General features: G+C 42.7%; 1 protein-coding gene across 1 annotated transcript in view; it reads left to right on the forward strand.

Annotated features, from left to right (window-relative positions):
* The window catches only part of xkr6b (XK related 6b), a 59,342-nt gene that overhangs the window by 37,367 nt on the left and 7,189 nt on the right, over window positions 1–14,786 (forward strand). Inside the window, exon 2 of the mRNA XM_086189196.1 lies at window positions 14,224–14,420. Within this exon, the coding sequence (XP_086045322.1) occupies window positions 14,224–14,420 (197 nt within the window). The remainder of the gene's footprint in view (window positions 1–14,223; window positions 14,421–14,786) is intronic.

Raw genomic sequence — 14,786 nt, forward strand, 5'->3', positions numbered from 1 at the left:
ATGGCATGAGATGAAAATGTAAAGGCTAATCAATGCTACAATGCTACATAACGAGGACAAAAAACATGTTTGTTTGTGCGCGTGTGTGTGTGTGTGTGTGTGTGTGTGTGTGCATGTGTGTATGTGCGCACGCATGCACATTTGGTGTTTGTTACCTTGCTAATATTTTTTGTGGTATTTCATTAATCTTATTCGGACCCTTTTTTTGGGAATCACTCACCACAAGGCAAGGCAAGGCAAATTTATTTGTATAGCACCATTCATACACTGGGCAATTCATAGTGCTTTACAGAGGTAAAGAGAGAATTGAAACAAATTCGTGAATTAATTATATTAATATTCAGATGTCATTTAAAATCAATAAAACAGTTTAAAATCAATTTGACAGCAGACAAATCAATATTAGATCCAAATCACCCAGATCAATCCCAAATCAATACACTATAAGAAGGCTGCAGTAAACAGCAGTGTTTTCAGCCCTGATTTAAATGAGCCGACAGTTTGTGCCCCCCTCAGAGGTTCAGGGAGTGTGTTCCACAGGTGTGGACCACAGAAGCTGAAAGCAGCTTCACCCTGCTTGGTTCTGACCCTGGGGACGCTGAGTAGACCTGTCCCTGACGACCTGAGGGGTCTGGATGCTTCATACCCAGTCAGCAGCTCTGACATGTATTTAGGCCCAAGCCCATTCAGTGACTAATAGACCAGTAACAGGATTTTGAACTCAATCCTTTGACACACAGGGAGCCAGTGCAGTGATTTAAGGACAGGTGTAATGTGGTCCATTTTCTTACTGTTGGTCAGGACTCTGGCAGCAGCATTTTGGATGAGCTGCAGGTGCTTGATTGATTTTTTACTGAGACCTGTAAAGACACCATTACAATAATCTAGCCTACTCAGAATAAATACATGGATGAGTTTGTCCTCATGGGGACCAACAACTGGTCTTAATGTGGCAGAATGACATTTATGAGGTTTTGTTGAAAGTTGTAGTCAGGAATAAACCAGTTAGGGTGAGGGTTAGGTTAGAGTCGGGGTAAGGGGCTAAAGAATACATTGTGTCAGTGAGGATCCTTCAAGATAGAAATACAGAACAAGTGTGTGTGTGTGTGTGTGTGTGTGTGTGTGTGTGTGTGTGTGTGTGTGTGTGTGTGTGTGTGTCGCAGACAGCAATGGAGAAAATGTCCATGCTGATTCAATTTTCAAAGACTAAAAATTTGATAAGCTTGATTAAATTGATCTTGTAAGACTGTATGTCCTTTGCAATTGTGTATGCACGTGTGAGAGAGAGGGAGAGAGAGAGAAAGAGAAAGAGAAAGAGAGATAGAAAGAGAGAGAGAGTATAAGAGTGTCCTTATTAGCCTCAGTAGTGACAGCGGTGTCACTTATGATGGATGAGGTGACATATACTGCACGTCAATAATGAGCCAGCTCACTTTCCTCTCATACATTCTCAGACTGAGCAGCTTCCATCGTTCAAATTAGCATGTTGCTAATCGCTCCAGACAGTGCGCTTGAGAAACAAACCACTTTTGAGGCTGCTGTGTGTGTGTGTGTGTGTGTGTGCATGTGTGTGTGCGTGTGTGTGCTCAAAAGCTTTTTTTGCATTTTCCTGAGGGCATATTACCAAAAGAGAAAAATGAATATATCATGGGATGGCTTGATCATAGTCAAACATACACACGTGCTGGTGTGTGCGCCTGAGTGAGAGCATGTGCTCAGTTCTGGGGAGCCGCCTCCTTTATTTGCATGTCTGGAACGAACATCTATCATCATCATCAAGGCGCTGCAAAATAGTGAGGCAGGCAGGCAGCGCCGACGCTCTCGGGAGCGAGACTGAACATTTCAAACCTTTACTGCAGCGGTATCAAATGGCTCCTAAATGCCGTCACCTCGGGGGAAGCTACACACAGTCACACAGATGCTGCTTGCTTTCATTTTTGCTTCCTTCTTCTTGCTTTTTGTTGTATTTTCCCATTATCCACCTTGTCATACTGCATTATGAGGATATCACACGCACCGTATACTAAGACTGATTTAAACAGCATCAGTGTAACCCAACCATTCAAACTGCCTTCATTTTTAATGCTGATAACCATAGTGGCTCGATCCATTTTTAGGAGCTGGAGGGGATTACTGGGGCAGTACTAAAGAGGAGGAGAGGGGTGAACTGAAATGGTATAGCCTGATAGATAGAGGAGCGGGAGACAGTGTTTGTGAGCAGAATAGTAAAAAGAGCCCCCGAGACGTGGAGGGGATGCATGGTGGGTGGAAGGGAGTGAGAGCGAAGGAGGGAAGAGTACGTTGGAGTGGAGGCACAGAGCCAGAAAATTGCATTGCGTGCTCAGTGATTAGTTTACCTCCTGGGTCTCATTCCCTCTCACTCCCCTCCTTTCACTCTCCTGTCACTCCCCAGGTCTTTTCTACCTCTAGTACATTTTCTTTGTGTCTTTGTCTTGCCACTTTCGCTCCCTCTCACCTCCTTCCACTTCCTCTGTCACTACATCACACTGTCACTTCTCTCTATTCTCTCCTCCCCTTGCCCGCTCTACGCCACTTTTCTTGGCGGTTATCTCCACTGCCTCCGCTCTCTATCTCTGTCTACCCCCCCTCCCCTCCCTCCATCCCTCCACCGCCTCCTCCCTCTTCCTCCTCTTTTCCTCCTTGTGTGCTGACTTGGCTCTCACCTCCATTCTTGTGTTATCTTCAGGGCTTGAAAAATGCATAATGCCACCTTACCTGCAAGCAAGCAAGTGGTATTTATTTTGGGTTATTTGACAGTAAACACACACACACACACACACACACACACACACACACACACACAGACAAAGGGGATTTACGCTGAGAATTTTCAATCAGTTGGTTAGTCAGGGAGGCATTTTAAATAAGTCAGCCCTGCTAATTATAGTTCTAAGAGCAATAAACATGAGCTTCAAGTGTCCCACACAGTACAACACAAGTGCTGACACTGGATGAATGCCAGCCTGCACGTGGTCCTTTTTGGTTGTGTGCTCTTTGAAAAGCAACTGGGTCAAGCCTTTTCTTCTTAATCTGCACATAATCTGGCCCTTCCTCTTGTTGAAGAGCAGCCACAAAACTGGACTAGAGGGAAGGAGGACTTCTCTCCGGGCTGTCTGTTTCTCTCGAAAGCAAATTTCAGGTAGTAAAAGGCCAGAGTAACCAGACGCTATTGATGTATACTGTAATACTAGTATTTTAACTCGTACGCTTGTTTCTAAAAGGAAGCCAGATGCAGCACATTTTGTGTGTGTGAGCGTGCCACGAGTACATTCTCTACAGTACATTTGATGCAAGGAGCTGTGAGAGCCGCCGTAATGTGCAGTGTGTTTGCAAAGGTAATTCAGAAACAGCTCTGCGTCTGACACCTTAACCTTTCTAAAACAAACAGCATATCAAAATCTATCGCCAGCCGTGCCCTTAGAAAATGAGCGTATACGGAATGACGAGCATATCCCAGCTCGCACAGACCAGCAGATATTGGCACAAATTAGTAATCAAGTTACAGTACAATGTTTGTTGTTCAATTTTGCACCTCATTTGAATATGTATGCAGGTGTTAGACTGAAATAAATTTGTGCATCTTACTCTATCATGGAGGCTGCAATGCTATCAGAATATGAAAATCACCAGAGTCCTCTCATACATTTCTTCTTAACCACCAAAAATAGGTCTTCTGGGTTACCGATCCAGATCAGGATCCATACCATCTCCTGGAACTTGATTTGTCTCTGTAAAAGGCATGGCCTGGTTACACTTTACAATTAGCTACACAATATCCATTTAGGTAGCACTTCCCTAGCAGCTAGGTAACGGTTAGCTAACAGTTAGGGAGTGGGTAGATCATGGTTAGGCATCTGATGGTCTTAGGTTATTAAAATTATAGCCTAATGATAATAATAATAATAACAATAATAATAATGGAAATTTATGTCGTGCTTTTCAGAGTCAAAGTCACTTAACATGATTATGAAAAAGCAAACCAAAGTCAACTTTTAATAAAAGATGATAAAACCAGTAAGGTAGCTGCTTATTTTCAACCCATGGCTTCAATCAGTTTCATCGAAATACACTCACATTTTCTCAAGGATATCAACCATTTTTATTTTTAGATTTACAAGTGAAGTTACTTTTCTATATTTTAGGCAATTTTTAATAAAAATAGATCGAAAGTGTCTATGTAGTTAATCACTGGCACAGTTATGTTCACAATTATTTACATGTCTACAAATATACAACAGCATGGTTGAAAACTGAAAAAAAAAAGGGCTTGCTGAATTTGCCTGTGTGATTCTAACATTTACTTCAGTCCAACTTTTGATTGGTTGATGAAGGCTCATGTGATCCCTAACGAGGTAGTAAAACCAGGAAGTGGCGTTTTTGAGGTGTGGAGAAGTAAACTGATGCTTCAGAAAGACACCTCTCTCGATCACGTATCAAACCCTCACGTTACAGTCATTTTCTACTGTATTTCCACAGATCTACAGTAGATCCACAGATCTACGATCTACTGTAGATCCAAAGTAACAACTAAACCAACCAACTGATAAACGACAGACATAGTGAAGAATGGCTGTTGGATGAAATTATGGACCTAGAGAAGTAGCAGGGAGTATTACTGCTGCAAGAGGGAAATGTTCAAGTCAGGACTACTCCTTAAATATCTTTAGATTAAACGCAGACTGGTTTGGGATCATATTTTTTGTGTTTTGTTTCTGTCTGCATTTTCTCCTTTTGATACGATCGATCAGAGCTGCACTATCCAGTTTTAATTTCAACAGTTGAAGGAAATCAGTCATTTAATTAAGCCTGCCCTTCATTTGATTACCCGTCTGGATATTGGATAGTGCTGACCCATTGCTTTTGATCGCTGCTAATGTCCAGCTGGAGTGATCAATAGCCTTTTGTGTCTGAAAGGCAAAGGAACATCCCTTTTCTTTAGCGCTGATACACACTCTGCACCTCCTTATCTGTATCATGCCCATTATTGGAGAATGGTCTCAAATTATCTTCGACCAGCTTGAATCTCTGGCTGCCGTCCATCTGAAGACAGAGAGGCCTTGATCACGTGACTTGTGTTGTCCTCTTGCCTGTATTCTATTTTACAACTTCGGTGAGAAATGGCTCACGGTTCAGACAAATAATACAGAAAAGGGTTTCAGTGAATAAATAAATGAAATAGAAAAGTGAATTAGAAATGTTTTACCAAAAACAAGACTGAACAAACATATGTGGAGGTAACAAGGGGCAAAGAAAAGCAGCTTTCTGGCTATAAAAGCTTTTCAAGGCAGCGTTCCTAGTGAAGCTCGTGTCTCTCTGCCTGACTTCCTGTAAGAAATCACACACAATCCAGGCAGGGAAAGAGAGAACAAGCAGGAAGGGTCACCACACTTCCAATTGATACATCTTCTCCATCGCCTCCCTTCCCTTATAGCCTCTCTGCTTTTACCATCTTAGGGATGCCTTAATGTCACGTGACTCCATGAGTTAGGGTACCTGAGAACCGTTGCTAATGGTAACAAATGAGTGGCTGTGCAGGAAGGGAAGGCAGAGGAGTATGCAGCAAAGGGAGCCACCATGTTGGCCGGGTTTCAGTGTTTGACTCGGTTCACTAAAAAGAGATATGAAAGATTTGCGTGATAGCGACACACGCTCTCGTCATTGAACGCTTAACACGGTCTGAATGATACGACAATGATCACACCACCTCATTTCCTATTTCAAGATCAAAATTACAGCTAAAGAGATCTTTCATTCCATTGAAATTCATTTAATGCCTTTTTTTAGGGGACATTTTGACCCGTAGCCAAACAGTGGGGAAAGAACAGGTGTTAATTATAGCATGACTAAATGTAGAAGGCACTCAGATGGCGCCCCCCTCCCCTAAGGCTACCTCAGCCAATCACGGCATAAGAAAAAGACTATTTTCACAATGTTGAACAGATCTCACCTGAAACTGAATGGGTCTCTACTTTGTTAGGTGGCGGCGGTGGTGATGGCTGATGGACCCAGAGGCAGGATGAATAGAAAAAAATGCAAATTTTATCAAATAATCTAAACTAAATTTACAAAATAACTCATTCAACAGACAAAAAAAAAAAAAAAAATAGCAAGACACAACTAACCAAACTGATCAGATGATCTAACAACAGCTCAACCTGACGACACAACTAGAAACAGGTGGGAGAGCGCGAGGGCTGACGAGACGCAGGAGATTCACTTGAAAAAAAAAGGGAGGGAAAAAAACAGACAACAGGAAGAACAAAACACGCAAAAGAAAGAGAAATACTAAAGAGGGAAGCCAAGAAACATGGAGTGGAAGAGCTGAGCCTCAAACATATTTAAAAAAACAAACAAAACAAAAACATATCAAAGGAGTTCCAACTGTCAGACAATCAAAACTAGATCGTGCCGTGGCTCGTGCGACACCCTTTCACCAAGCCTGGTGGAAATCAGTCGGTTTCTTTCTGCATAATCTTGCTACCAAACAAACTCCAAAAGCATGACCTCATTGGAGAAATATCAGAAATGCTCTTTGTGTCAGCTAGCAGGCTAAGAGAGAGACGTCTACATTCAGCTGTTACACAAACTGTCATGACCAAAGATGTTCTAATTAGTTCTGAAAAACTTCTTTTTTCCTAAATTTACCCCCCAACTAATTAAGATGCTCGACCATGCAACAGCATTGCAGCCCTCGGATCTGTTCACTCCAGCAGAGAACGTTTCCCAAGTAGGTCAACCGTTTCACGTGGACACGGAGTTGGAAAATTCCTGGGAGGAGTTTAACAACTGTTGGGAAAACTTTTAAGGAGCGTAACACTTGCAGTGTTGATACCGCCGAGCAGTATTAGTCATGTGACAGGCCACACAGCTCTTTTCTCACTGACACACATCACAACCCCCCCCCCCCCAGTAGGTCCCACTGACTACACCAGTACATTTGAACACAACATACCACCTCAACTCACATCTGTATTCCAGGTTGCTTTCTCCAATATTTGACTTGACTTTTTCACCATTTGTGGTCATTTTCCATCCAGCTCCGCCCACTTTATCTGCACCTGCGTTTCCTGCGGCCTCCCTGATTGTCGTCGTCTCCCGAGCGCGCGTACGATTTCCAGCCTCCCCCTCGTCTTTTCGTTCGCCTCCGTTGGCTGCTTTTACGACCTCTTTGGAGCATGTGAGATTTGAACAGGAATCAATCCCACAGGTGCTCACGTCTGTCATAAATCTATTTCTGTAACAGACCACATGAGATCATATGTGCGTGTAAATGTTTTAATTGCAGTGTTAATATTAAGCCGAGACGTCAGAGGTGGTTAACCAGTACATGAGAACTGACAGCGCGGAGCAGAGTTGACGGACCGTCTCTCATCTCGGTTTTGCCGCTCCTCGCCTCCTTCAGCTTAGATCATGTCAGCTCGCTCTCATTCAACATTCCAGCAGCTCTCGGTGTAGAAATCGCCCAAAGGCACTGGTCACAGATCGTTGTGTGTTTGTATGTGAGTGTATCTGACTTGCCTGTGGGACTGAGATCTCAGCTCAGCCAACCTTTCATGTAGGACCAAATCACTGCCATAAGGAGGATAAAGATATATCTGATGTAGGATCAGTGGTGCACCGTTAAAGGGGGAAGCCCATTGAGCCACAAAAGGTTTCAGGAAAGTGAACAAATCCCCGCTTTTGACATATACAAGGTATTTTTTTAAACACCTGCCATGCTATATTTTCTATTCTATTTCTCCAATAGAAACTGAAATGCTCACTTCAGGAAATGTTTGCAATACATTTTTTTTTTTTTTTTTTATCACTGTACAAATTGGCGAAGCAAACACAGCTCCCTCTAGAGCTGTGGCACTTCCGTTCAGTTTAAAGAGGCTATTTCTCTTTAGGTGGCCCTCGCTACTGACCTCGATGTGGTTGAAAGGATGACTTTCTCCCACGAACATCAACGCAGTCCTACAAAGTGTTAAGAACCCTTACCATCATGCCAAGAAACAATTTATTTACTGACATTTTGTTCATGTTCGTGGGTTTACAGAGAAAACGCAAGAATGCCGGCATGTCAGGGTGAGCGGGTGAATGAGAAAGAACAAATATAGATAGTTGAGATCGAACGCATCTCTGCTTTAAAATATTTCAGAATGGTAGCAAATTTTAAATTTTGATATTTTGACCTGCCAGTAGATACTCAAGAGTTTGGCAACAATTCAATTTTAGAAGTTAGAAGTTAGAGATTAAAAGAAAAACGGTTTATTATTGTTGTGTTATTCACAGCGCTTACAGTTGCTTTGGTATTTTTGGCACAAAAAAATAACTATTGTCCCAATGTTTTTCCTCGTATTGGCGGCCATGTATTATTCCTGTGAGAGAAACTCTGCCACCACTGCTAGTTTTCGTCACATTTTTTAAAAAAGTGATTAATCATAAGACAGAAAAGAATGAACACTCCAGCTAGTGTCGTTTCTATCTTTAATCAGTGCAAACAGAATCATTTCAATCGACCGAGGCTGTGCTGGTGCACTGGAAAGAACCAGAGCACCCGTGGCACTCGCTATAGGGAGGTGCTAGGTTGAAAATAAATACCTCAGTAGTACTGCAATATATATTCATATGGGATATAGTGCATATGTGAGACCCACTGGTCCTAAAGAGCAAGCTTATAGATATTGTGTATCTACCAGCTTGTTTTTGAAAGACTTAGTTGCAACACTTTTTGATTTCTCATTTTACAGAGGGCTTTTCTGCAGTCATGATCGATGGTATTTCTCCCACATGTGGGATAAGAAGTAGAGATGGACAAGGAGCAGAAGCTGCTACCCCATCACCCCTCACATCCACACACACGTCCTGACACTTGAGTTGAATAAATCAGAAGAAAACTGCACCCTAAAGCAAGCTAGATTTCCAGAATCATAATTCCGTATTGAGGTAAAGTGGGATGTCAGGGAGAGGTGAGCATATGTTATGTGTCCTCCATGCAGTGTTCTGTCAGATTCCTCCTGTTACAGGAGATGGATAAGCTCTGCTTCACGCTGCTGTAATAGTACTGGTGATCTTCTTATGAATCAGCTTATGACAAGATATGAATGCAGTCTGAGCTGCTGAGCCTTCCCACAAGCATGAGTTAGAGGGCAGATACTGTTAAATTTGGCCAAGGTGTGTGTGTGTGTGTGTGTGTGTGTGTGTGTGTGTGTGTGTGTGTGTGTGTGTGTGTGTGTGTGTGTGTGTGTGTGTGTGGTCCTCCTAACCACCCACTCAAGGGATTAGTGTAAGAGTGGCTAGATGATCATCGGTCAATGACTTTGGATGAGAAGGAGGAACAAGATGGCCAAGCAGCTAGTCATTCACATGCTGTGTGTGTGTGCGTGTGTGTGTGTGTGTGTGTGTGTGTGTGTGTTGTCATTCCACCTGCCCATCACGGCTGCTCATATTAAGACCTCAAGATGTCTCCTGGTGCAAACCTTGTCATTACAGTTAGCAGGTTCATACCTGTATTTATCTGTGCTGTAGAGCAAACATCATCCTTGGTTGTTTAGCTGTCAAATTTTGTGTTTCTGTAGATAGTGTGGAATGGATTTGAAGGGGGGGGGCGGCGGAGGGGGGCTGTGTCTCAGAATGGGCAGACGGCTGGCCTCGGAGCACAACCCTGCCGCAGTGTTGAGCTGTTAAGCCATGCATACGCTACTTAATGGGCCATGAGCGATCGCTACAATCTTGCCACAAATAATTCATGAGGAGCCTCATAGAAGAGCCATGGAGGTAAAGGTATAGTGGGGAGGACCATAGTCTGAGTGGAGTAAGGGTGGGAGGCAAGGAGTGGCAGAGAGAGAGAGAGAGAGAGAGAGACTCCCTCTCCCCCATTTCATTCATAACTGACAAGCATACTTGTGTGTACATGTCTGGCTGCTTATTTTTAGGGATCTATTTGTTTTACTACAACTGAAAAGGCACAGTGGGAGTGTTAACAGCATGCATCACAGTCATGGGATGTGTGTGAGATTGTTGTGAAAGCATATGCTATGTGTGTGTCTCGCGGACATGATGGAGTGAGTTCGGATTTTTCTGACAGCCTTGAAAACCAAGGTGTTTAACTGTACAAGAATTTTTTTTTCTCCTTGAAACCAAAGGAAAATGAACTAAAGGGAAAATCTGTTCCCTGAGGAATGTCAGTTAACTGCACGTGCTTGAATAGCAGAGCGTATGTGTGATGTAGCCGTTTGCGCTAAAGGTTCAGCTGGGTTGGGTTTAAGATTTCCACCAGGTCTTTTCCAGTGTATGCCAAATAGAGATATAAACCTCACATCAGTATCATCGGTTCTTTGTAGCTGCTGGCCAATGTTAGCATGGCAGCAGGAGGCTGGAGTACATCACACACTTAGGTCACTAACAAGTCTGGTTTTAAACATTAGCCTCAGGCAAGTCTTAAGCTACTGTGGCGGGAATCAAGTGGTTCAAGTCCCTGCCATTAGTCAAGCATCTGATGATCTCCCTCAGCCCCTGACTGTCTCTGTAAAATCCACTTTTCTAGTCTAAAGCCTGACGAGATTTAATTTTACTTTCTAGCTAATGTTTACGCAGCTCACAAGTTAGCTAAGGATGGCACACCGACGTACGTTTCCTCTTGGGTTTTTGTAATCTCTTGTGCCGTGGCCCCTGTTTGAGGGTCCGTGAGTTGTGTGATGTGATCAGTAACTTGGTACAGTGCCCGAAATATGTCTGTTGTCCTGTCATCTTTGATCTTTGACTGCTTTGATCACTACACCCCTGCATCCTCACTGCATCACGGCTGTCTATAATACTTTCTTTCATCTCTAAAGCTCTGTCTTCTCAGTCTGTCATCTCAACGGCTCTTGTCATCTCAGACCCCGCACCTCCTCAGTCTTCACACTGCACTTCCTCTGGTTGCAAGCAATGCACATAATAAGTTTTTGATATCTGCTTGCGCCGCTGTTGTGGCTCTCTGCTGCTGTCTTACTTAGGTTGCTATTCTTTTGGCACTAACATATCCTCTCAATAACTAGAAAAAGTTTCATCCAAGAACTTGAGACGTTTCAGGTTAGCTGTCTCAAGTTGTGAATACCAAGTCAAAGACAAGTTTTAAAAGTCTTAATTTAGCATTTAATAGTCCTCAAAGTTGCTTACCTCTTTACCATCAGTAAGATAAAGTTGCTTCGTCTTTATGAGCGTGTTTAGCATTTCGCTCGTGGCTTTGCAAATCGAGGCAGCATCAGAGGCCATGAAGATTGCCGTCCTGGCAAAGATGCCACACACCACTGAGACATATCTGTTGAACACCTGAACTAATGGAAATTGGTAGATGGAGACAAAGGGCCCATGTAGGTCTCGGTGGCATGTCATTAGAGGGGGGGTTGACTTGCTCCATCTGACATTTACCAGTCCAACAGAAAATGTCACAGAATACCAGCCTTACCTCTGCATGTAATGGTGCCTCTCACAGCCCAGAGCTATTGATCCCAAAAAGACTTTTGCCCATTTCCACACCCTTTGGTTTGACCCTCGCCCGCTATCCCATCAGCATTCCCATGTTCCCACACTTCCAGTAGTAACAACAACAACAACAAAAAATCTTTTTTGCATCCCTGGCTCCGGTGCTCCAGCTCCCTCCTCCTGGACCGACAGTTTTGCAAGCATAATAACTTTAGCTTCTGTATAAATTCAAAATGATAATATTTCAGTGGAGCATGAACATTTTTGTGGACAAATACAAGAACTGGACTACAACATCTGCTAAAATGTACCTTCTGTTTCTCAGGTCTTGCCATTGATCTTATTGCAGCAAGCTACGTTTTTTTGTTCTATTGTTTCATTTCTTTGGTGCCCCTTTTTTTTCCTTTTGAGAAACTGGAAGCTTTTTCAGTTAGCATATTGACTGACTGCTGAGGTATTTTGTAAAATAATAATAATAAAAAAAAAAGAATATGAAGGCAAAAAAAGACCAATCCATTATAGCTTTCAGGCTTTCTAGTTTTTACACTTTTGTATCTTTATTCTTTACCATGGCAGATGGGTCGAAACTAAAGGATTTTCCTTTTTTTATTAGTTTCCACTCCTCCATATCTACCACATGCAATGCCTCAATGTTTTATCACACAAAGTTGAAGTCAGGGGATTTGCACCTATTGTGTATTTTGGGGAAAAGGGACTGCAATCTCAGCCAAAACAATAACCAAACACAATCAGACCCTGTTAGACCTTACAGCCTTTACACTGCACTGCACTCGACCTCATTTCAAATTAAACGGTAATCTCTTTCCCAATAGCTATCGAGGCGCATAATTATGTTGAAAAACACTCATAAGCATTTTCTGGCTTTGTTTTGTTGTGAAGTATATTTGTGTTTCACATTTAGGACCTGAATTTAGATCCGTTGCCTCTCAATTTGTTTTGGGTAGTATCACTGTCTAGTCTATTTTTGTCCTTGCTACACTATTGTCCTCGGTTGACTGCCTTCACATCAAGTGCTGGATTTATTTGGCCACTCTGCACAGCTCAGGATGATACACCCTGCAGCTACCACCCAATATGCAATGACTGCAATCACTGTTGGGATAAACCAGTGAGATAATGATTGTTTTTCCCTACATGCTGACCTGGGTAGGCTGAAAGGAACACACCAACATTCTGGGTGCTTATTTGCCATCCTCCCCAGAGCCAGACAAAAACATAGATATCTTTCTCTGCTCTATGTGCATTAGGGAGCTGAGATCCACCAATGCTAGTTAGCTTAGCACAGTGAATGATGTTATAAGGGCAGATGAGCAGATTCGTGTCTTGACCACTCAGCTTCCAGAATGTGGTTCAAGTATCAGGTACAGGATTTGGGTTTGTCCAGAGGTAATCCCCCCTGATCCTCTCTTACAAAGTCAGCCATAGTAGCAGTTGCTCCCCTCATCATCAGCAAACATGTTTGAGGTCCAGTATTAATTATAAATAGATGTTTCATAGAGAACTTTAGACTTTTGTCTGAGTGATGCTACACAGCTCACTCACGTCCATTCATTGCACGAAGCTAACTAGCAGTAAGCCAGTCTCTACGGGTCTCAGCTCCCTAAAGCACGGACAGAGTAGAGAATGGTTTCTATCTTCTTGTCTGGCTCCGGGGAGGATGACAATCGAGCGTATTTCCCAAAAAGTTGTCCTGTTCCTTTAAGTTCTTTCACAAGTTTTCCCTCTGTCTGGCATCTTGATTTCTTTTGTTGAATGGACTGATGTTTTTACACTGGAGTTCAAAGCATGTGGCCCAGCGACTACTTTCCTTCTCATTGTTTACTGTCCTCTCCTGCACACGCTAATTGGCAGCTCTGACTGCAGTGTTACATTTCAAAAAGGAACCCAAACCAAAGAAGATTATGATCTTAATTAGCCATATCACAAGTCTGAGCATATTACATTTTGCAGAACACGAGTTTCTATGTCGTCTTTTAGAAAAGAAAAAAAAAAACAGCTGTGTAGCTTTGATTGCAACAGGAGTGTGATCCAATTAGCTGCCACTGTGCTGCATTACTGACTATCTCACTGGCATCACCAGTCACTTCACTGTTACAAAAACTCATCAGTCATGAAAATTAGCAGCAGCTGACCATAGCAGTCATGTGGTGCACTTCAGACAAAAATAACAGCCTTGCTTACTGTATAGAGTAGACAACAAGTTCAGGTTATGTCAGCGATGTCTGACTTGATCCACGGTGTTCATACTGTGCAGTAAACCTGTTAAGAAAGCACAGCGAGGGAAATCCTTCCTCTTTTGATGATGAGTTCCCTACAATTGGATGAAGAATAAAGGGAGGAGGCCGACGCGGGCTGGGTTGTTGGCATTTACAAGAAAAAAGTTTCTTGATTTTCCTGTTTTTATCTCTATTCATCGGTCAAACGTCTTCAAGTCATTGTTAGGTATGATTCTCCTCTCAGAACCCAGTGAGACGTATTTGTTATTTTCATGAATGCAGATGAATTCATTCTACTGTATATTTAAAAAGTGTAGCTAAGCATGCCCTCTAGTGTTGTCAAAAATCCCTCATGTGCAGGTGTGCTGGAGCCTTTCTCAGAGTCAGGAAGATGTATTGACGTGAGTGTCAGCTCTGATGAATGTTCTATCAGCACAGTCAAATATTAATTGATGGATTTAGACAACACTGCAATGTTGGGATTAACCCCCCCCCCCCCCCCCCCCTCTCTCAACAGGTACATCCGCACCATGTATCTTGGCATACAAAGTCACCGGCAGAAGGAGAACCAGCGGCGTTTTTACTGGGCTATGATGTACGAGTACGCAGACGTCAACATGCTGCGACTGCTTGAGACCTTCTTAGAAAGCGCCCCTCAGCTGGTGCTGCAGCTCTGCATCATGATCCAGAGCAACAAGGCTGAGTGGCTGCAGTGTAAGGGGTTCCTGAACACCTGAGAGTTACATTATTAATGTCATTTGAGAGATCCTTCATTTATTATATGTCATACAGTTGGAAAGTCATTCTTCTGACTTAGCTGTGTTAATGAACGGGAACAACATGGACGCCGCAAAGAACGATTTGTTAACGTTGAGAGCATTTACACTGGTTTATCATTCCAAGTTTGACTATAAAGAGCAAAAAAAAAAGCCTTTGACAGTCTTGTCAGGCTAGTAAAGGATGCTTATGCTTATTTAGCTCACCCTTAATGGAGAGCAGGTACCACCAATACTATATGATGCATTATGTGTGATCACACCTGATATTCAATACACAAATTAATTCAAAATGACTGACCAT

Source organism: Aulostomus chinensis, chromosome 20 (assembly GCF_037954235.1).
Source record: "Aulostomus chinensis isolate RoL2024-O1b breed Wild chromosome 20, RoL_Achi_v1.0, whole genome shotgun sequence".
NCBI lineage: Eukaryota > Metazoa > Chordata > Actinopteri > Syngnathiformes > Aulostomidae > Aulostomus > Aulostomus chinensis.